Raw genomic sequence first — 24,653 nt, forward strand, 5'->3', positions numbered from 1 at the left:
GCACCTGTCTCGGCACAGCTCGGCACCTGTCTCGGCACAGCTGCTCGGCACCTCGGCCGACCATCTCGGCCGTCCGGCTCGGCACCTCGACCGACCGTCTCGGCCGTCTGCTCGGCACCTCGGCCGACCATCTCGGCCGCATGCTCGGCACCTCGGCCGACCACCTCGGCCGTCTGCTCGGCACCTAGTTTACACCCCTTTTCCTCTGACCCCCGATTCTCAAACCCTATACGACAAACACACCACGCATTCTACATCCCAAAACACACCCAAACACCTGGGATCATCCCTTCCAGACTCTCCACAAATCTGCCCTAGGCTGAACCCAACAACTCTCGGCCAACACACACGAAAACTCTCGAACCAAACACTGATTCCTCCGAGCCATCTCTTGGCCAAACACACCCACATTCATCACAAAAACATATCACTCAGAATCACGCCAATTGCACATGAAAACATCTCCCAAAAACATACAACTCGCGAAACTGCGCAGTTTACTTGCAAAAATCATAATAAATTCATACGACATCCAAAGAGGCTGAAATTTACACACCACACAAAAGACACATTAACCTTTACACAGTTCAAAATTCGTACCCAACGGAGATCGTTTGCTTAGTTAAAAAGGGGTCGGAACCCACTGCCAGTTACTATCAAAAACATGCTCAACCATATCACACAGCCACAAACCCTATTCAGCAACTAAACCAACCAAAACGTCCTATATGCATGAGTTTTCGAATTAAACAAGGGTTAGGGGTTACCTTCCCCGGATGGTTCAAACGAAACGCAAAAGCTTTACTTCCTTTTCCGACTCCGATTCACGACGAAGGAGGGTATCACCAGTGAGAGAGAGCAACTTTGCGAGAGAGAGAGGGAGAGATTGAGAGAGTGACCGAAAAGAGAAAAGAAAAGGAAAGGGGAAGAAAATGATCGGTTATGTGAGGGTGGAGGAAGTTGAGAATATCATGGGGTGATGGGGAAGGGATTTCGAAAAAATGGGGAGGGAGAGAGAGGTTTAAAATCGATTAATTAGAATTTTAAAACATAGCTGAATTAATAAAACCAAAATTTAATTTGGCTAGGTAGAAAATCCCACATCCACAACAATATTATAAATCAAATAATATTTCCACACCATATATTAAACACAAAACAAAAGACATTCATTAAATTAAAGAACCAAAAACCACAAGATCTCGGATATTACATTCCTCCCACCTTAACAAAATTTCGTCCCGAAATTTGTTAGATCACTCAAACAGCTCTGGAAACCTCTCTCTCATCTTATCTTCTGATTCCCATGTTGCTTCTTCGATTCCATGATTCCTCCACCGTACTTTCACCGAAGCAATTGACTTATTCCTCAATTCTTGCACTCTTCGATCCAAAATGGCCTCGGGCTTCTCTTCGTAGCTTAGATCAGGATTTAGGACCATCATTTCTTCTTGGTGAACGATGTGTGTGGGGTCAAACACGTACTTCCTCAATTGTGACACATGGAAGACGTTGTGCACATTTCCGAAGCTTGGTGGCAGGGCCAATCTGTATGCTACCACGCCGACTCTATCCAAAATCTCGTATGGACCGATAAATCGGGGTCTCAGCTTTCCCCTCACTCCAAAACGAGTTATTCCCTTAGAAGGGGAAACTTTCAGAAAGACCTTTTCTCCGACCTCGAATTGTAAATCGGTCCTTCGAACATCCGCATAAGATTTCTGTCGATCTTGTGCCTCCTTGATCCTCCCACGGATTTGTCGGACAATCTCTATCATTTCTTCTACAGAGTCTGGTCCGAGAATTCTTCTCTCACCCACTTCATCCCAATAAAGTGGCGATCTACACTTCTTTCCATACAAGGCCTCATATGGGGCCATCTTGATAGTCGCCTGGTAACTATTATTGTAAGCGAACTCTACCAAGGGCAACACTTCTTCCCAACCTACGCCTCGATCTAGCACCACGGCTCGTAGCATGTCCTCCAATGCTTGTATCGTTCTCTCCGACTGCCCGTCGGTTTGCGGGTGGAACGCTGTACTGAAATTCAACTTAGTCCCCAACTCGCGCTGCAGGCTTGTCCAAAATCTAGAAGTGAATTTAGCATCACGATCAGATGTGATTGTCGCTGGAACTCCATGCAAGCGTATAATTTCCCGTACATATACCTTAGCCAACTGATCGGATCCATAGGTGGCACGAACCGGCACAAAATGGGCAGATTTGGTGAGGCGATCTATAATCACCCAAATCACCGTGTTCCCTCGCTGGGATTTTGGCAGTCCTACCACAAAGTCCATTGCAATATGTTCCCACTTCCATTCCGGAATCTCGAGGGGTTGCAATTTCCCATAGGGCCGTTGGTGTAGCGCCTTTACTTGTTGACATGCTAGGCATCTCTCCACAAACGCCGCAACATGCTTTTTCATACCGTTCCACCAAAACTGTCTTTTCAAGTCTTGATACATTTTGGTGCTCCCTGGATGAGCAGCGTATGGGGTTTCATGTGCTTCTCTCATGATTTCCATCCTCAGGCCTTCATCCTTAGGCACACACAACCTTCCCTTGTATGTGAGACCATTATCCGCTGCCTCACGAAAATTTCCGAGTTCACCCGTCCTCACTTCTGAGCGAATCTTCTCTAGTAACGTATCTCGCCGTTGAGCTTCTACAATTCTGGCTCTTAAGTCGGGTTCCATCACCAACGTGGCTACTATTCCTTCCACAGTCTCGGGCATTCTCACTACTTCCAACCGCATCTTACTGAACTCTTGGATTAAACTCTCCTCGATAGTAAGAAAGGTGGCCAGCTGAGATTGAGACTTCCTACTAAGAGCATCGGCCACTACGTTTGCTTTTCCCGGATGGTAATTTATACCACAATCGTAGTCCTTTACCAACTCGAGCCACCTACGTTGGCGCATGTTCAACTCCTTTTGCTCAAAGAAGTACTTTAGACTCTTATGGTCCGTGTATATCTCACAACGGACTCCATAAAGATGATGTCTCCAGATCTTCAAAGCATGTACCACAGCTGCCAGTTCCAAGTCATGCGTCGGATAATTCAGTTCATGGGGCTTCAATTGTCTCGATGCATATGCAATCACTTTCCCCTTCTGCATAAGCACACATCCCAGTCCCACCTTCGACGCATCCGTATATACCGCATAGTCAGTCTCTGGCTCCGGCACAGCTAGGATTGGTGCGGTGGTCAATTTCTCCTTCAACAACTGAAAGCTCGCCTCACATTCTGGCGTCCAAATCATCTTGACCCCCTTTTTCAGTTGTTGCGTCATTGGCCTTGCTATCTTCGAGAATCCCTCGATGAATCTTCGATAATAGCCCGCCAGTCCTAAAAAGCTTCGGATTTCGTTTTGTGTAGAAGGTGACTTCCACTCCTGCACCGCTTCTACCTTGGCCGGATCTACACGAATTCCATCTGAAGTTACTACATGTCCAAGAAAATTTACTTCCTTGAGCCAAAACTCGCATTTACTGAACTTGGCATATAGTTTCTCGTCCCTTAGAGTTGCTAGGACGGTTCTCAAGTGCTCTTTGTGCTCCTCCTCGTTCTTTGAGTAAACAAGCACGTCATCGATGAAAACCAGGACAAACCGATCCAGAAATGGATGGAACACGCGGTTCATAAGGTCCATGAACACTGCCGGGGCGTTCGTCAGTCCAAAAGGCATTACAACGAACTCATAATGACCATATCTTGTTCGAAAAGCTGTCTTGGGTACATCTTCTCGCCGAACCCTCAGCTGATGGTACCCAGACCTCAAATCCATCTTAGAGAAGACTCCTGCCCCTCGAAGTTGGTCAAACAAGTCGTCTATCCTTGGTAGTGGATACTTGTTCTTCAGCGTTAGTTTGTTTAGCTCCCGGTAGTCGATGCACATCCTCATCGTTCCATCCTTCTTCTTTACGAACAACACTGGTGCTCCCCATGGTGACACGCTAGGTCTAATGAATCCCAATTCCAGTAGCTCTTGCAGTTGCACCTTAAGCTCCTCCAACTCTTTTGGTGCCATTCTATAAGGTGCTTTTGATATTGGTGCCGATCCGGGCTCCAGATCGATCGTGAATTCTACTTGCCTGTCGGGTGGGGGTCCCGGCAATGCATCGGGGAAGACATCGGGATATTCACTCACTATCGCCACATCTTCTATCTTCCTGTCTTTCTTCTCCTCCCCATTCAAATAAACAAGGTACGCTGGACATCCCTTCCTCATCATTGTAGTGGCTTGCAGCGCAGAGATAATGGACTTGCGTCGGCTCATTGGGACTCCGTGAAACTTCATCGGTTCTTTTCCGGGGGTTTCAAACGAAATTTTCCTTTCTCTACAATGAAGGGTAACGTGGTTCTCCGCTAACCAATCCATACCCAAGATTATGTCTACGCTACCCATCGTCATTACTTGCAAATTATAAGCCACTAAACTGAGTTCACCTATTCCAAAGTTCACACATGCACAAGATCGGGATATATCTATAGTCCCGCCTACCGGTGAGGTCACACTCATAGTGGGTTCGGTCTTAACAGTAGGTAATTCCAAAGTATCCACACAAGACGTTGATATAAAGGAATGCGACGCACCCGTATCAAACAAGACAACTATAGGCATATTTAGAAGTGTGCCCATACCTGCCAAGTTTCCTTGCTCAAAGGTTTCTTTCCCGTTTGCCGGCTGTTTCCCCTTCAAGGCGTAGGCCCTTGCTTGCGATGGTAATCCTTGGCGGCGTTGTTGCGGTGGAGGTGCAGGTAGTGCCTGGGATTGTGGACGGAAACCTAGCTGGTTCTGTCTCGTTCCCGTTCCCATGTGCTTGTTTGGGCAATTTCGGATGTAGTGGCCACTCCCACCACAGTTGAAGCACCTAGGGTCTCGACACTCCCCGGCGTGGTACTTGAAGCACCTTCCACATTGAGGGTTCCTCGGCGGAAAGTTTGCCCTCGGTTGGAAAGTATTCTGTCTCCCGCCATTGTAGGGTGGGTTCCTCATGTGTTGTGGCCTCTTACCACCATACTGAGCCTGGTCACCATCCCACCTCCTCTTCTCTTGGTGGCCCGGCTGAGCTTGTAGAGGTGTCGCGTTTGTTGTTGCCACAACTCTTGGCTTAGGGAGTGCATCTTCCACGTCCAGTGCACAAGTCAAGATCTCCGAGTAGGAGAGTTCTCCTCGACAGGCCAATGCGGCCTTTATCTCATCTCTGAGCCCGGCCCGGAACTTCACCGCCCATTTCTCATCGGTGTCCATCAACTCGGGCGCATATCGTGCCATCTGCGCGAGGGCTCGGTCATACTCGGTTACCGTCATTCGGCCTTGGCTTAGTGTGTGGAACTCTACCACCTTGGCCCGTCTGTACGTCTTTGGGACATACTTGTTGTCAATCTCCACCTTAAACTCCTCCCATGTTAGCGCTTCCAGGCGTGCAGGATTCATAGTCCTTTGCCGAGTCTCCCACCAATAATCGGCATCACCCGATAGTTGAAAGGTGGCGCAAGCAATGCGCTCCTGATCTGTGCACTCCATAACCCTGAAAATACGTTCGAGGCTGCGTATCCACTCTTCGGCTTTTGATGGATCTCCTTGTCCATCGAATTTTGGGGGATTCTGCCTGGAGAACGTAACTATGAATCTTTCCTGCTGAGGCGGGGGTGGAGGTGGTGGTGGCGGTGGTGGTGGAGGTGGTGCCTCCACGTGGGGTCCTTGTCGTGGCTGGCGTGCACGTCTTGGCGGCATTCTGATTCAATATCCAAAAAGTGTTACTACAATTCTCATCCAAAATTACCACTTTCTCAAAATTTTCTTATAAAACCTTCATGTAGTATAAGATGCAACACATAGGATATAAACCAAAATCAAATTCTCATTAAAAGAAAGAAGGCCAACATTGTTCCCAAGAGTAGATCGTACAGAAAGCAAAAACTGAAAAGACAACGAACTATTCTAATTCTAGACTACGACTCTATCATCCTCATCCATAGGCCCTTCCACCGGGTCTTCGTCGTCGTCCTCCTCGGAGTTCCCTGGCAGAGCCTCCTCATAAACATCTTCATACCCTTGTTCACCCTCGTACATGCTCACATACTTGTCCTGATACACGACCCTCTCTTCCACCTCCTGTGGGGGCTGCTCCTCTCGAGAGTCCACCAGTGCACAATACACGGCTTTCCGAAAGCCAGCCATGTCACCCACCATGTCATCGGTAGCGGGCTCATGCCACGTGTACCTCCTCGCCGTTCTTTCGGCCCACTCCTTCCAGCTATCGGGAAGCAAATCTATTAGCTTCTCAATGCCGTCATGCTCTGTCACTCCGAACTCCTGAGCTGCCCTCCAGAGGGTGTCGAAGTGTGCCACGAACTCGATCAACGGTACATGATCCTTCTTCCGGTACACTCTATAATCTCTGAGCACCCTCTGTGCCCTAAGTCTATCGCGATCACTCCGTCGCGGGGTTCGGAACATACGCGCCATCTATAGAAAAAAAAACAGAAACAACCGCCTCGCGTATAAAAACAGAGTACATAACCGAAGAAGAGAGAGAGAGTGTGCACGTATCGCTGTTCTAACCCAAACCCGCTGGTGTTCAAAGGCCAAAAGCTCTTATCTATCATAGGTCCAAGAAGCACTAGTGAAATTCTATCACGTCTAAGTTCAAACATTCAAAAGGCCAACACATACTCACATAAAAGCTCACATCAACATTCACGTCATCAAATCATCACACATCAGCCACATGCTTTCATATAAGTTCATCATACATCAACAGTTCATAACACCATAACAGTTCATAACTAAAATAATTTCCAACTTTTCCACATCACGTTGTACCCTTCCACATGTCTCAACATTTACTTAAACTTTACATAAAAATCATTTTCAACGCCAAAATCACAATTTCCTCCACTTCCATATACTTTCCAAAATTTCGAAATTTTCATTACCTCATTTCAGGTTGAGTGCGATGAGTCGGATGTTGAGCCAATGACACTTTTGAAAACTTACTCCAGTCAGAAAAAGAATTTTTTTTTTGGGTCCAGAGCAGAAAGAGAAAACCTAGGCTCTGATACCACTCTGTCACGCCCGCGTTTCCTAAGGATAGGAAGTACGGTGGACCGCGACTAGGAGGGGGATAAAGAAGCGGGGAAGAAAGGGGGTAACAAGAATATTTGACCCAAAACATTTAAAAAGGAAGTTCACTTTTAAACATTGTACTTAAGACGACATTACAAAAGTTAAAGTATTCAGAGTTTAAAGGAAAAACATTGTAACGGTTTACAAGCAGCGGAAAGATCAAACGACAGATGATGCCATGTATGACGACACGACACCATCCAAAAGACCAAATAAAAATACTATTTCAGCTTTGGCTGCTCAACATCCGTCATCCCCATCGTCGCTCAACCTGCACATTAAGAAAACAACATGCAGGGCTGAGTACTTATGCACTCAGTGGACACACGCCAAAAACATAGTTTGTCATGCCATAACAGTGTAACATTGGGGTTTTGAGTATAATGAAAATAACCCAAGTACACAAAATACATTTCATAAATTCGACTGCGCAGTCATTTTCCGATATTGCCACCCTTATTCCCTCAATCATACACTATCTGATCCAAACCATGACAAGGGGCGTGGCCACACCCCAGGTCATCTAGACCGGCCAACTTGCTCTCAGATGGCACCCAGTCTCGTGTACACTAGCCTGAGGGTTCGCAGCCCAACAGACCCGAATTCGATTAAACATATGTGGTAAACCACTTCAGATAGGTTTCAAAACGAAAAATTGGCAAGACAAACAGTTCACCTCCATAAACATTTCCGGAACAAAGTCCGTATTTAAAGATAACCCACATAAAAGTAGGGTAGAAAAGCCCACCTCGATTGCTTAGCTTTTAAAACAGTTCCCTTCAACCACACTTTCCTCGAAAAAGATCACCCTTTTGAAAGATAAATAATATCATGATTAGAGTCAGAAGAGACGAGACTTTAAACGACAATGCATGATTCCTACGTGGACGACTTCAACATCTAGCACGTTACACGTACATACACTTAACAACATATTACAAAACAAACACACAAAGTCACACGTTCGAAACACACCCCGCATGCAAACGACGTACCCAAAACGCGCACACGACACACGAACACAGCACTCCAAGTCCTGGCATACCCTTACTGTGCAAACGGCTCACTTGGCTCGGAAAAGGTTCGGAAAAAGCTCGGAAAAAGGATCGGCGTCTCGGCCTGGCTCGGTGTCTCGGCCGCCTGGCTCGGCACCTCGGCCGACCGTCTCGGCCGCCTGGCTCGGCACCTCGGCCGCCTGGCTCGGCACCTCGGCCGACCGTCTCGGCCGCCTGGCTCGGCACCTCGGCCGCCTGTCTCGGCACAGCTCGGCACCTGACTCGGCACAGCTCGGCACCTGTCTCGGCACAGCTCGGCACTTGTCTCGGCACAGCTCGGCACCTGTCTCGGCACAGCTCGGCACCTGTCTCGGCACAGCTCGGCACTTGTCTCGGCACAGCTCGGCACCTGTCTCGGCACAGCTGCTCGGCACCTGTCTCGGCACAGCTCGGCACCTGTCTCGGCACAGCTGCTCGGCACCTCGGCCGACCATCTCGGCCGTCCGGCTCGGCATCTCGACCGACCGTCTCGGCCGTCTGCTCGGCACCTCGGCCGACCATCTCGGCCGCATGCTCGGCACCTCGGCCGACCACCTCGGCCGTCTGCTCGGCACCTAGTTTACACCCCTTTTCCTCTGACCCCCGATTCTCAAACCCTATACGACAAACACACCACGCATTCTACATCCCAAAACACACCCAAACACCTGGGATCATCCCTTCCAGACTCTCCACAAATCTGCCCTAGGCTGAACCCAACAACTCTCGGCCAACACACACGAAAACTCTCGAACCAAACACTGATTCCTCCGAGCCATCTCTTGGCCAAACACACCCACATTCATCACAAAAACATATCACTCAGAATCACGCCAATTGCACATGAAAACATCTCCCAAAAACATACAACTCGCGAAACTGCGCAGTTTACTTGCAAAAATCATAATAAATTCATACGACATCCAAAGAGGCTGAAATTTACACACCACACAAAAGACACATTAACCTTTACACAGTTCAAAATTCGTACCCAACGGAGATCGTTTGCTTAGTTAAAAAGGGGTCGGAACCCACTGCCAGTTACTATCAAAAACATGCTCAACCATATCACACAGCCACAAACCCTATTCAGCAACTAAACCAACCAAAACGTCCTATATGCATGAGTTTTCGAATTAAACAAGGGTTAGGGGTTACCTTCCCCGGATGGTTCAAACGAAACGCAAAAGCTTTACTTCCTTTTCCGACTCCGATTCACGACGAAGGAGGGTATCACCAGTGAGAGAGAGCAACTTTGCGAGAGAGAGAGGGAGAGATTGAGAGAGTGACCGAAAAGAGAAAAGAAAAGGAAAGGGGAAGAAAAGGATCGGTTATGTGAGGGTGGAGGAAGTTGAGAATATCATGGGGTGATGGGGAAGGGATTTCGAAAAAATGGGGAGGGAGAGAGAGGTTTAAAATCGATTAATTAGAATTTTAAAACATAGCTGAATTAATAAAACCAAAATTTAATTTGGCTAGGTAGAAAATCCCACATCCACAACAATATTATAAATCAAATAATATTTCCACACCATATATTAAACACAAAACAAAAGACATTCATTAAATTAAAGAACCAAAAACCACAAGATCTCGGATATTATGGCTCCATCAGAGCTGAGAAATATTCATAAAGAGCCCTTCTGTCAGGATCCATATTTTTATCATTTTGCCAGGCTTCGGGGATCATCATCATCATAGCTTCAGGGAGACTTCTACCAGCTCTAACCAAAAGCTCTAGTACACCATCAAATGAACCTAAACGCAATTCCATAGTAATATTGATAGTCAGTACCTAATAGGGGCATCAAACTATAGGAGTTGAAGGTAATTATGCCACTAGTCACTTCGCCAAGTTTGTGACCATTCAGGCATGTGCACAAAGTAATAGTTAGGTTAATCAATAACCTGAGTCAGAAGAGCTGGCATCTACAATTGGCAGAAGCTTCTTCATCTCAGTCTTTGAGAGGCCAAGCTCCTTACATTTCAGAAGGCCCTCACGTGCCCTCATCCTATTAAGTAGGTAACATCAATTCAATAAGTTTTATGCTCATCTCAATAAAAACTAAATGAAGTTGATCTAATGGTCCACTGTATCATTTATCAGATATCTACATAAACTTCACGAAATATTGTGAACGCGTCAAGTTTTCTGATTATTGTAGAGTCTGAATGAATAAAAAGTTTCTGTGGGGAAACATTCACAATAACTGCGATAAAGACTACCACATAGAAACAAAACCTACCAATTGACGTTGCCTCGAAGTGTATTTATCTCTCCATTGTGACCAAGGACCCGCATTGGCTGAGCTCGATCCCAGCTAGGGAATGTGTTTGTTGAGAATCTAGAGTGTATCTGCAAATCCAGAGCAAAAATATTTTAAAGATTCCATTGATGAAAAGCAAGTCGGTATCATACTCTCCGAGGAATAAAGTTTGTCTTCAGCACTCTTAAATTGAACATAGAGCAGGGATACTGCAAATAATATCCATGACTAGTCTACCTAGTCTGATCATATTCACCTCTCCACCATACAACAGGTTTGATCTTAAAAATGGATCATAGCAGAAAAGCACCAAGTTTCTGCAAATATTATGTACTTCATAATGAGTTTCCTTACCAACTCACCCCAAGTATCCAATCCAGCATCCAAAATCAAATAGTGATCAAGGGTGTGGAAGAACTTAAGAGATCATTCATACGTCAATGCCTCAGAAGTCATTCCTCAACCTTGCATTGCTTCAGTTAATCGGTTGATCCCATGCTGTTCGTTGTTGAAGTATGGAGTCAGCAGATAATAAAACAGAGAATGGATGAAATATTTACCAGGGCCATGTAGCTCGTAAACCTTTCATTTCCAAGATCTGCATAATAATATTCCTTCAACTGTTCAGGTTTCAGCTGACCCTTGTAGACAACAGTCCTGTTAAGCACAGTAAAGTCAAACAAAATCCTTCACCAACAAACTTAGTTTTAACATCACAATTCGACAGAAAACTAACCTGGACGACAGAGAACATATGTAGAAGTCTCTAACCCCACCGTGGTGAAGGTTTAATGCAGCTCGGATTGCTACCATAGAAACCCTCCTTAATATGTACATCTGCGAGAGTATAATAGCAAAATTCGTTTAGTGAAAACAGAGACGAGAAGAGCAAAACCTGCAATTTCATTATTTGAGTGTATTTAAGATATTATTCTCAGAACTAGTAATTAGACACCTGTTGTTCAAAATCGGCCTTAGACCGTGGAGTGGCTGTAAGAAAAACTTGTTCGATGACAGGTTCTGTCTGCAAAGCAGACTTGCCCAATCCTGAGTTGTCTGTGGGCACAAGACGCCACCCAAGAACCAAGTGCCCAAGTGATTCTGCCACCTACAGTGTAAACGAAGATTTGTCAGAAATTCAGAATGAAGCATGGGAGAAAGGTGGGCATATCCAAAGTTGCAGTATTTACCTTTGTGAATACAATTTTACTTTGTTCCCTCCGACTGTCCAAAACAGGCAAGAAAAACATGCCGACTGCATATTCCCCAGGTGGGGGCAACTCAAATCCAGCATCTTTCGCAGCCTGAAATTAAAAGAAAAACAGATACCAATAGGCTTGCTCAGAAACATACAGGTCATTTATCTCATTGGTCATGTTCACCATTCATTAAGACCGTCTGCAAAATAGTAGAATTCCGAGGCCCTTAAATCCATTTTAAAGCTCTTAGATACAACGAACGAATGAAAACAGAGACCATGACAGAACCATATCCCTGCTTGGGTAATTGGTTCTTTTCAATTTGCAATACTGAATATGTAGCTAAATTCAAGAAATATAGAAACCTCTCTGTAGAATTCATGAGGAACGCCAACAAGAATTCCAGCTCCATCTCCAGTGTTTGTCTCACAGCCACACGCACCTCTGTGGGTCATCCGCACTAACATCTCTATAGCATCCGTCACCTGGACAGCCAAAACTCCCAATCATTTACGGAAAAATCCATATATACAAATTATTATCAACTCGTCTTGTTCATTTAACAACTGTACCGTTTTACGGCTGCTTTCACCAGAAAGTTCCGCCACAAACCCGACTCCACACGAATCCTTGTCGAAGGCCGGATCATACAACCCAAGCGGCTTCTCCGGCACCTGAGACATCGAATTCTTCGCGACAAACCGCAGCTTCGGTGAACGGCCCAGCCCGTCCGCCTGCCAAAGCTGCATCCTCTCCATCCGGGCACTGCTCCGCAGCTTCGTGCCGTTGACAAACCTGTTGTCCAGGTTCACCATCCTATGCTTCGACGCAAATGCACGTGACACCCTCACCCTGCGGGATAAAGCCGCCACCACATTCAGCTGATGGCTCGGCGCGCAGACCGGCTTCATCATGCCGCCGCCTCGCACATGAATCCCCGATCCTGACACCGCCGACATCGTTCTCGCGGTTCCCGAATCCACCAAAACCTCTTTATATATCTTATACTGTTATTATATACTGTAGTATCGATTTTAATTACACAAATTTATAGGCGTCCGTGTATCAAATCTAGCGATATTTCAGGTCAATTCAACCAGAATTTCAGGAAACCGACCAGGAAAAACAAGATCGATATACTAATCAAGGCAAATCAGAGACGGAGGAGGCAACTGAGATATAAATAAGCGAAACACTGAGAGAGATTCCTTATTTTTGACGACTACGGCGAGAACTTCAATATATAGAGAGCTATATGCAGGCTAAAAGAAAGTGCAATCTGTATCTAGGGCAGATAAGATATGCTCGCAGTAGAAAATCGCCGCCGCGAGCTGGTGGTGAGTTGGATGGATATAGCCTCGCCGAGGAAATGAGGTGCGAATTTATAGAGACAAACACGCACAGCACCTACTAATCAGTATATAGTACTCCATTCGTCTCTAATAATTCGTCACCATTTGACCCGGCATGTGTTTTAAGAAATGTAATAGAAAGTGGGTTGACAAAGTTGGTGGCACGTGGATCCTACTTTAATATGTTAGTTTTATTTTATAATAAAATGTGAATTTGAATGATTCAGTGGAATGTAGGGTCCAATACCAAAAATGATAAAAGTGAAAAGTAATACTCCCTCCGTCCCGGGCTACTCGCTCATTTCCTTTTCGGCTCGGAGATTAAGGAATGAGTGTATAGGAAAGTCAAAAATGACGGCTGTAGGTGAAATTTTTTACTAAAAATGGAAAGAGTGCAAGTAACTTGGGATGCCCAAAAAGGAAATAAGTGCGAGTAGTGCGGGACAGAGGGAGTAAATTTTTAGGGACGGACGAAAAAATAAATAGGTGACAAATTTTCAAGGACGGAGGGAGTATGAAACATTTGGAAATCGGATCGAGATTTTATATAGTGTTGTTTTGTGAGTTAATAAAGATGAAGTAAAGTACGAGAGATGAAAAATATAAATAGAGGAAACGTTTCATTTTTAATGAGACAATAAAAAACGTTTCATTTCTAATGGGACAGAGCGAGTACATTGCTGCCTGTGGGGTCCACGTATATCATTTTCGTTTTTTTTTTATGTTCTTTTCAGGTAATCAAGATTACTCCTATTTTTGCTCCTAATCGTCCCACCCCAAATTACCGTAGTAAAGTATAATTAATTTATCCTGATTTATTAAGAATCCGTATGGATAAGTTAAATCGGCTTTGCTGTTCATGCATTTAGAGGCTCAAATGAGCAATTAGGTACTACATGGATTCGATGATAAATATTTCAAATAAATACTTATTTGAAAGGATTTAATTAATATGAGGATTGAGGAGCAAGAGAGTTAAGAATATGATCGGCTATTTATAACTTTTTTTTACCCATTTGCATCAATTCCATATTTGCCGTCTCGCCTCAAAAGTATAATGTGCTGCTTTTCTAATAACTATAAAAAAATACTGTAAATGCTAAAATCAGAACTTAATTCAACAACCATAGGTGATATGTTTTCCCATCTATATCTATTCCGAGATAATTATAAATTGATGGTTCACTAAATTTTTGTAATTTACGTACACAGCCATTAATTTCAAATGTCATGGATTACGTTACAGCAAACCAACCAAATCACATCTGCATTTATTGCGTAAGTAATCAATTATCTTTACATTTATAAGTTCTGTTTAAAAACATGAACTCCCTCCGTCCCAGGCTACTCGCTCCTTTCCTTTTCGGCACAGAGATTAAGGAATGAGTGTATAGGAAAGTCAAAAATTACGGCTGTAGGTGAAAATTTTTACTAAAAATGGAAAGAGTGCAAGTAACTTGGGACGCCCAAAAAGGAAATAAGTGCGAGTAGTGCGGGACGGAGAGAGTATAATAGGTTATAAAATATTGAAGATAAACACTATGTACATAAGTTATTAAATATTAATTGAATTCGAATTTGATGTAGGTATATTATATGGCAACTTACCGTTAAAAGAAAAATGCCGTAAATTGGATTAACAAGATATACCCAATAAATTAACCCAAAATTAAGGAAGGCCGAAACTACGTGGTACAATTTTCTACCAAGTAGTAATAATTTTATTTATTTTTTGTTTTGGTGGAAGAAAATCTAGTCAAGTGAGAATCATTGATATAATTGGGATTTAAATTTGAATTAGAGTAAATCAGTAATCACTATAAAGAAGAGAATGTAATCATTTTAATACTTTTATAAGAGTTAGGTGAGACACCTACTTCCTAAACATTGATTTTTCAACCTTTTGATATTTACCTAACACAAACATTGATACACACCGTATAATATCTTTACATCTCATTATTAGACTAGCAAGAAAAGGTTGAAATTGCAAAATGAGCATGGTGCCTAGGTTTGTCCTTCATGAGTCTCGTATCGATTGGTAACGAGTATATTTTATTTGAGATTGAATTGGTCATAAATTAAGTGAGATTATAATTATTATTTGGGAGTAATTAAGAGACATAAGTTAAGACTAATCGAACATAATAATGTCTTGAGATTATGTATTATAGAGTCTTTATTTAACTCGAGTTTATCTAATCTATAATATCCAAAAAATTTTACATTATTACTCATTTTTATTAATTTTATAAAGATATATGGTGATTTGACTCCAATAAATGATAGTAGTACTATAACAGTTAATATCTTTTATTTCGATTAAATATTTTAATAAATCATTAGCAGATGAACTGATTTTTATTCAATCTCTCACTGTGGCCGAATATATTACTACTAGAAAAGAAGCATATATGAAAATAGCAATTTATTAAACAAAACTGTCCAACGGCGTCTTTTCTTGGCTGCAGTTATTATTTTTATTCGTATCGTCGATTTGAAAGAGCAGTTGATTTTCTAATGATAATAATTAATTTGTATGTTTAGTCATAAAATAAAAACTTATATATTATACAAACTTAAAATTTTCAACACAGTATCAACACAATGTCAACTTAGTATAAAATTTCAAGAATTTGATGTCAACACAATGTTACTACAATGTCATCATAATTTCAACACAACATAAACCGTTGACACTGTGTTGACATTTTTTGCTGCTATTATTTTATCATCTGTTGATATTTTCTAACGATCCGGATCATAGTTTGAAGTTTGTACAATATTTAGAGTTTGCATTTGATCATATTCCTATTTGTATGCTAGTAATTAATTTCGACCGGAAGATCCGACTAGGAAACAAAGGTTCTCTACTATAGTTTGGACAATAGTACCAGTGTTTTTTTTTTGGAATCTTACAATATTCGATAATATAATTAAATGATAGAACCTTAGGTGCATGGATGTCATAGTTAGTTAATACAGTAATTAAAAACTTTATTAAGTTCTGTTTCAAATTTCACTAATTCCATTTATTATTCATACTTTTACATATTTTTTTGTTTCATAGATTATTATGTACTTAGGCTGTTTGGTTGCCAAGATTAAATCTCATGATTAAATATGTATCATGTTTGGTTCATAAGATTGAACCCTACAACTTAATCCTATATGGATAGTCTCATGATAATTAGATATAGCATCCCCCTCCAAGGCTCCAACTAAAATAATTCCACAACATAATCCTAGATGGATAGTCTCATGATATTAGTCATGACAACCGAAGACTACCTTTGAGAATCTTTCTAATTATAGGAGTTAGAAAAATATTATGATTCCATGACTGCCCTAATCAAATATTAATATTAGTACATTAGTTGGCAGCAGTTAGATGTTCCATTCCAGTAGTACCCCCATATACTAGTTCAGTAGCAAATCAAAATCTTTCATTTTCCACTTCAAAATAAAACATTCCAGTAGTACCCCCATATACTAGTTCAGTAGTGACACTGACAGTGTAGGGGCGAAGCCAAAAATTTTACTAGAGACAGGGGCGAAGTCAGAAAATTTACTTAGGATGGACAAAATCATATACATGAGAAAAATTAGTTATTGAGAGGGGACATTTATAAAAAAAAATATGTAAAGTTGCAAATTTATCAAATATAAAACATAGTACATGTAAAAGTTTGGGAGGGGCAAATGCCCCTCCCGGAGACCATGTGGCTTCACCACTGACTAGAGACCAAATCACGGATCACTATTATAACATTTTAGCTTATTATAAAGGCGTTATAATTCATAAAACTGATTTGAAAACACAGAGCGAATCAAAATGTCATTATATTGAATTCCGTGTTCTCAAAATTCATCCAATCTCATCCTTCCATTTTTTAATCTAATAATTGAGATTTAGCCTCTAGTTATGCATTAAGAATTAGTTAGATATTGATCATCCTTCAATTAAACTTGTGATATTTCATAGATTCACACAGTATACCGGATTTCGTGTCTAGTTAAAGTCAAGATGTATGTGTTATTTCTATCTTCTGAATAAACCATCAAAAAATCTAGAATTTAATTAATATATTGAACTGATAGAGAGTCTAGCATCCATCAACTCTAAAATATTTAAAATCACATATAAATAATTTAATTATTTTAGAGCTAGCTATTCACTTTAGAATATTCTTCGAGGACTTCATTTGTTGCATCACCAATCACATCTTTTTATCTATCATTTGATAACACTAAAATGTTCTAATTGATGATGCCATACAAGATAAAGCAATCGAAAAAGATTGTCACATTTTGTACATCTTGATCAGTTTCAGAAAAAACAATTCATACAACATTGTGATTTATCTTTCTAGAAATGGGGTCAGTTTTCATGAACATGCAACGTCTTCAGACAATACAACATGCAGTCATAAACAATCACCTAAAATACTTAAAAGTCCAGATGCAAATAACATATAATTTGGATGTTGAACCATAAAAGTTAGGCAACAACTTCAAATTGAATAAAACTCTTACATCATTTCCCCCCGTGGGGCGAATGTCCAAATTAGTAGCTTTTGTACAAAAGTTAGAAGACAGATAGTATGAAAATGGAGTAGTAATAAACTAATAATAATATTATTATTATTATTATTATTATTATTATTATTATCATCATCAAAGGTAATACTCTCTCCATTCCCCATTAATTGTCTACTTTTGTCATTTTTGTATGTCCCTCATAAATTGTACACTTTCATTTTTACAATGGTAAGTATGTCACACCTTCCACTCACATTTTATTATAAAAATAATATATAAAAGTGAGACTCGTATTCCACTAATTTTTTCAACTCATTTTTCTTTATATTTTTTAAAACTCGTGCTGAAACAAAAGTGGACAATTATTGGGGTACGGAGGGAGTATATAAATATGTGGTAGTGGTTGGGTGGGGGCTAGGCGTTATGTCTCGAGATAAGGGAACATAAGTCGTTGTCTTGTGCCATATAAGAAATTAAAATTTTAATTTGAGAGGAATTAATTTATTTTTTTATTTCTCTTTTGGTTAATTTCAAAGTTTCGGTAGTTATGTTAGTTGATTCCACAAATTTCATTTATTTGATTTATCATTGTCTGTGTGTAAATGTGTTTGTGAAGTAAAGATAACGAGATAGATGTTGAAACCCATTAATTAGAGTAGATCTAAGTAACCATATTTTTAATAGATGCACGACTTTAAGATGATTGGCCGTTGCAACAGTGAGTGGCTAAATGCTAATCTAAGAGCATCCACAATCGTGCTCTTGCCAGCGGCACGGTTGTGGGCCCGGGCGGTACTATTCATGCCTGCTCTCTGGCAAGAGCACAACACCCACAACTGTGCTCTTCCGCAAGGACGAGCACAATTAATATAAAATTCAATTACACAAAAACATTTCCATAATATTAAAATTCATTTAAAACCCACAATAAATATTACAAATGACAAATAAAATTAAACATTGCATAATTAAAATCCTAAAAATTAAAAATTACATAATTAAAATCCTAAAAATTAAAAATTACATAATTAAAATCCTAAAAATTAAAAATGACACTACTCGTTGCCGAATTTCGCCCACATGTGGTTGATTAGGTCTTCTTGTAGTTGATTGTGGATTCGAGTATCGCGCATTGTGTGTCTTGTCTCGATCCTCTGGCCAACCGTCGTATGCTCGCCTCGGCGTAGGGGAGACCTCGCTGTTGAGCTTCCGGCTTCGTCCTCGTCGTAGAAGCTAGCCGCCCTCGGCCCTTCGTCGGCTATAATCATGTTGTGTAATATAATACACGTGAACATGATGTCGGCGATATTATTCACGTACCACAGCCGAGCCGGGGCCTTCACAATGTTGAATCGAGCTTGAAGGACCCCGAAGGCTCTTTCGACATCTTTCCGCGCTGACTCTTGACGCTGCGCAAAAAGAACCCGTCTCGGGTCGTGCGGGTTGTGGAGCGTCTTCACGAACGTCGACCACCTTGGGTAGATACCATCGGCGAGATAGTAACCCATGCGGTATATATTTCCGTTGATGGTGAAGTCGATCGCCGGTGCTACACCATTCATCACATCATTGAAGAGTGGTGACGAATATAGCACATTCAAGTCGTTGTTGGATCCAGCAACGCCGAAATATGCATGCCAAATCCATAGGCGGTAGTCGGCGACCGCCTCAAGGATAAGCGTTGGGCCGCCGCCTTTGTGACCGCTCAAGTGTTGCCCCCTCCAAGCAGTCGGACAATTCTTCCACCTCCAATGCATGCAGTCAATGCTGCCAAGCATTCCGGGAAAGCCATGGACTGATTCATGAAGACGAAGCAACCGTTGGCAATCATCAGTGGTGGGTGCTCGAAGGAATTCATCCCCAAAAGCAGAACGAACGCCCTCGCAAAAATTCTTTAAACATAGGATTCCAGTGGACTCACCGATATGCAAATACTCGTCGAACATGTCGGCCGTTTGCCCAGTAGCGAGTTGTCGGATGGCACACGTACACTTCTGCAACGCCGTGATACTTTGCCGGCCGGCTGCATCTACACCTGTTTGAAAGTATTCAACACGTGCGGACAATGTGTTGAGGAGGAGGAGCAGGGGTATTCGCCGCGACATATGCTTCGTAAGCGGCACGATGTTGTTCGTAGTATTCTTGTTCTTCGCGTTCCGCTTCCGCCATAATATGGGTGAAATCCATTTGAGATTTTGAGTGGGTGATGAATGTGTTGATAGTTTGTATGAGAATTATGAATGAGAGATGAATGAGAGATGATTTGATGTGATAAATGGATGATGAATGTGTGTATTTATAGATGATTTTGGGGAAAAAAAAAATAAAAAAAATCAAAAAAATTCAGAAAAAACGGGAAAAAAACGGCCATATTTTTGGGATTTGGAAAATATTTTTTTTTATTTTTTAGCATTATTTATAATTAAATACCGATTTTTAAAAAATAAAAATAAAAAAAGTTTAAACACAACGGCTATGCCGTTGACGAATGGGAGCGCGCCACGTGTGCGTCCGCTGGCACGGACGTGCTCGATACATCGAGCAGCGCCGTGCCAGCGGCGCGGCTGCAGCGGCGGCGGTCCTGCGCCTTGCCAACGGCGCGGACGGCGGTGGCGTCTTTCGCCACCGCTGCGGATGCTCTAACACTTTACCTTTGTGTTCACACGCTACTATTCAACCATGCACACACTCATAGCTTTGATTAATTAAAGATTGAACAGTTAATTAATTAAAGCCCACAGACTATTCTAGGCCCGAGAAGTTTATTTACTTTCTCATATTTTAAAAGTGCAAAAATATTAATTGGACGAATATACGTACAGTCACAAGCATATTCACATAGTGATGTTTATTTTCTTCTATGTTTTTGCAGGTTTTGTTGAGTAGATAATTCAAGTGATAGGGACTAATTAAGGACATGTTCGTGTTTAGGGGGCGGGGGTTATTTAAATTTAAGTGTTATTCACGTCAAGCTGAATTTTGGAAGAGTTCAATTTCACTAGTATTTTATTTATCTTTTTTATTTTTATATATGCAAGTTGAATTTTATTAAACTTGGAATCTTTGAATTCTTGCGTTAAGTTATGAAAATTTATATTTGAAATGGCTTAACACCTATACTGTCACATTGCACATAGCCACATACACAATAGTATATGTTAATGTCACATGATAAGTCTACACAATACTATCTCGAGATCAAATACGGTTTAAATCCCACCTAATCATATCTAATCCACCTAATCAAACACCCCTAAAAATAGGGTACTATACATATTATCCCTATTATACTTAACTATCAAACTTTTAATTAAATTAATCTAGCATCTTAGGAGAATCAAAATATTTAATATACTTTTAAAAAGTCAACACATTTAATTTTCACTTTTCGTTTGCATTTAATCTTTAAAAGTGTGCCAAAGTGTCATTGTTTATGAGTTAAACGAAAATTATATGTTGGCTTATTTGCATTTAATCTACTCAATGAGGATCCCTTAAAGACATATCAACTCAACGAGTATCCATATTTTAATCAGCTAAAAGAAAAGAGTTATAAATTATTTGGTGGTTGTGGTTGAGATTGAGACTGGAGCAAGAGTACATTAACATATCAAATTCATTTTCCTTGTGTGATGCTAACTTAACATAGTGCACCACCATAGGAAAACCCAACTCAACAACAATGTCAATAAAGAAATCCCCATCCAAGAAACTCTTGACATGAGGCTGCAGACAGACATGATATAGGTTTGGTTGCTCAATATAGGAGCACCGCAGCCATTGACAACATCAGTGTTGCAACGAGCACATGATACTCTATCCGTTCCTTTATGAAGTCTCCATACAGAAATTTGATTAAATTCAAGCTAAAACTGAAGGCATGTAGTGAATGGAGAAGGTAGTGTGGATTCAACCAACATACAAAAGGTCACACAAATCAATCAAGCAAAATTAGCATATCCCAGGAACAGCCTCCAGAAGATAGTAGCACTTGACATGCTCTGAATAAAACCATATGAAGCCAGGGGATCTATAAAATCATAAAAAAATATATCAGTCTGCCACAACAAACTTGGAGTGAAACAGCTTATATCATACGCTGGAAAAAGAAACAAATGGAATATTGCCAAATCAAGAGAGCCAAGAGCCAGCCAAATGAGGAAGCTTCAATTTTGTGAAGGCAATAAGGAAAAAGATGGCCACATTAAGTCATCTAGATTTCGGTGTCACAAAGACGGATTGTCAGATCAGAGACCATTCTACGGGCAAATGGAATATAACTCAAGCTGTACCTGCAATGACCCAAATGGTGAAATAATTAGTACACTAAGCAAAAAAACAGAAAGGGAAGGGCTCTCTGCAGACTTCATAATGTGTCAATGCATATACACTCTCAACTCGGCATATTTTATTCAGCAGATTTTGTGACTACTTCCCTGATTTCAAAACATTACAGTAGTCTTACTTGGTGAAAGACGGCATACAAGTCTTTTTTTTTACTCTTTACTTAGGCACAAGTTTTTACTCATTGCATGGGTACATTTTTTAAGACAAAGGTTTTACTAGCAAAATGGGGATATTGTAAAATGTCTTATCTTATGGGATATAATGTTAAAAGAATATTTTTGATATAGTTATGGATCAAATTGTATATCCTTCTTTCTTCTTTTACTTTTTGGACTGTCCCGAATATCAAAATACCACATGTTCTAAGTTATGTAACTAATGGCTTCTGATTGGAAATTCTATGACTGGGCAATCTGCAGTTACCATCAGTAGCATAAATTCAGAATTCCTATCTTAGATTTCTATGCTGGGGATGAGAAAGTTTCATCCAAATAATTACAGAGATAGATAGTGAATTCACAAGTTTTTTATCTGACACAGTAAAGAATCTAAAGATGATGTATATTCAAAAAGCATAAATTCTATTTCAAGGGCAATGATGCATGGGAAGGTAGAAAGAATGACAATAATAATCCATTCATAAACTTGTAATTGCCACTAAAGTATAATAAGCTTAAGGAAGTTACAATATGAAATACTATCAATCAGTTAAAGTTATAACATAATATCACTTCATGGTGTAGAATCAAACAGGCTTCCAACAAACATACCAGGCTAGAAAATTAGATGAAGTGTATGTGAAACAGTAAAGAAGATGTAAACGATAGAATGTAAGACTGGATAGATGTACAATACAACACTTACCAAAATAGAGAACAAATTTCACATATCACGGCAATTAAGGTAAGAATCTTACTGTGGATCTGCAATACAGAAAAAGAAGCACTAGATAAAGATATAACTTGTACATGAATGTACCAATCAACAAGTTGACAAGAAATTATGAGGTGCATTCATATGGGATAGGAAAGATATGACGTTATATTCAATATCGAGTTTAGCTAGTATGACTGGGAATAACTGAATAAGTTAACTAAATTTCAGATAGCAAACTTACACTGGTCAGCAGAATTGCCTATGCTGATATGCATAAAAAGGAGGGTGTAAGTGTGTTACCACTGGCTAATGAATTGTTAGTACATTTCTTACCCAGCTACCAAAACATTAGGTTATGTTTGGTTAAGTTCAGCTAAAACAGCCCCTTCCCTTGTTCCTTCCACTGAACACAGCCAGATAATACTTTTTTATGCATCTGCATACTAGATTATCAAAATTTCCAACAGACTAAGTTTAATTCTTTTCATAAATGCCAAAAGTCATCGATACATTCTGTTTGCCGGAACAAGCACAATGAAGTCACTTCCCGATATCAGCGACCTAACAGACTTGTAAATGCATGCATATCATCAGGGCATTGTGTTTCTAAAAAACCATTATTACACTATACTCCTCTTATAAGAGCATAGTATTTTTTATAGTTTTACATTATAATTATCCAATTTAATCCAGTAGGCTTACCAAAAGAGCACAAACAAGAGCCACTATCACACATCCGCCGTAGATTGCTGTAGCATATATGCGGGCATCATCAAGCATCATGCGGAGCTGTTGCTTAGGTCCAATGACGAAAGCTGTGCTGTCAATTAGAGTCCTGATCAGAACCTCAGTGAATATATCCAAGGAAAACAAAACACAAAACTTCACTGATTAGTATATACTAGTATATAATCGCTATATTGTACTATTCCCATTGATCTTCACATACAAAAGTTCTTGTTTTTTGTTCTGCCACCAACAAGTTGGCGATAGACAAACCATTATCTTTTGTCAAGGAGATACTCGTTAGTCAATCCATCTCATGCTAAAATGCTTTCAACTTGTACGTAGAGACCACTATAACGAATGCCCACCCTACCTTACTGCGTCCGCAGACATACTTTGCATCATAAAAGACCAATCTTTAAGCAGATACTAAAAAATTAAACAGATAGAACCATGTCCACTAGAATCAAAATTAATTTAATTTTATAATGTTAAATTTTGCTACCATGATCCTAGAAAGGCAATCTTCTTTTCACCAATGCCAACTTCAAAAAGGAATAATGCAAACAAAAAAACAAAACAAACAACGTTGGAATAATGCATCAACCACAATGTACCTCCCAACTGCCAGCACATTGCCAAAGGTAAATAATACCGCGAATTTGATGGGTTTCGCAAAAACAATCATCGACTGCGATGGACATTAATCAAAGTAAAGGTCGTCATCCTCAATTATGAAATAAGTCGATACTTTCAGCAATAACAACGAATTTAAGATGCATTTCAAATTAAAATTGGACGATATTACAGCTCATGGTGTGATATTTGAGAAGATTGAACAATTCAAGAGGGATCTTCATACCAAGAACATACAAACAACTCCAGCTAGTAAACAAGCACCGAACCCATACATCCTCTGCTCAATTAAGAAGAAAATAACAAACAACAAAAGTGAATCAAGGTAGGTTTTTGGTAAAGATTGAACTAATACATCGATTCGAATCATGAGTTATTTGATGGCATTACCTGCATAGGAGATAGAGAGCAGAGACCTTCAGTCCCTTCAACAAAGTAATCTTGCTGTTCTTCATCATCTTGGCCTGAACTCCACATTGTCCAGAATTTCACAATTTTTTGTTTAATCAAATCAACAGCTTATTATAAGTTTACT

General features: G+C 40.6%; 2 protein-coding genes across 5 annotated transcripts; both read right to left on the reverse strand.

Annotated features, from left to right (window-relative positions):
* Positions 1-1,059: 1,059 nt before the first annotated feature.
* On the reverse strand, positions 1,060-13,004 carry LOC121747966 (glutamate synthase 1 [NADH], chloroplastic-like). 2 transcript variants are annotated; one of them, XM_042142153.1, is made up of 10 exons: positions 12,212-13,004; positions 12,005-12,124; positions 11,631-11,744; positions 11,396-11,548; positions 11,177-11,277; positions 11,001-11,097; positions 10,420-10,529; positions 10,082-10,185; positions 9,764-9,931; positions 1,060-1,199 (listed from the first exon to the last, which is right to left on the reverse strand). In XM_042142153.1, the coding sequence occupies exons 1-9, from the start codon at positions 12,596-12,598 to the stop codon at positions 9,774-9,776; spliced, it is 1,344 nt and encodes a 447-aa protein (XP_041998087.1). In that variant the 5' UTR covers positions 12,599-13,004; the 3' UTR covers positions 1,060-1,199; positions 9,764-9,773. The 2 variants fall into 2 exon arrangements, with proteins under 2 accessions (XP_041998087.1, XP_041998086.1); XM_042142152.1 differs by lacking the exon at positions 1,060-1,199 and having other exon boundaries at positions 9,624-9,931.
* Positions 13,005-21,277: 8,273 nt separating this feature from the next.
* On the reverse strand, positions 21,278-24,653 carry LOC121747306 (vesicle transport protein SFT2B-like). 3 transcript variants are annotated; one of them, XM_042141321.1, is made up of 6 exons: positions 24,509-24,653; positions 24,345-24,398; positions 24,100-24,173; positions 23,459-23,576; positions 22,797-22,803; positions 21,278-21,563 (listed from the first exon to the last, which is right to left on the reverse strand). In XM_042141321.1, exons 1-6 carry the CDS (start codon positions 24,593-24,595, stop codon positions 21,475-21,477), a joined length of 429 nt encoding a protein of 142 aa, XP_041997255.1. In that variant the 5' UTR covers positions 24,596-24,653; the 3' UTR covers positions 21,278-21,474. The 3 variants fall into 3 exon arrangements, 2 of the variants coding, with proteins under 2 accessions (XP_041997255.1, XP_041997254.1); XM_042141320.1 differs by having other exon boundaries at positions 21,278-21,825; positions 22,745-22,803; XR_006039178.1 differs by lacking the exon at positions 21,278-21,563 and adding an exon at positions 21,761-21,825 and having other exon boundaries at positions 22,745-23,325.

Source organism: Salvia splendens, chromosome 9 (genome assembly GCF_004379255.2).
Source record: "Salvia splendens isolate huo1 chromosome 9, SspV2, whole genome shotgun sequence".
Taxonomy (NCBI): Eukaryota; Viridiplantae; Streptophyta; class Magnoliopsida; order Lamiales; family Lamiaceae; genus Salvia; species Salvia splendens.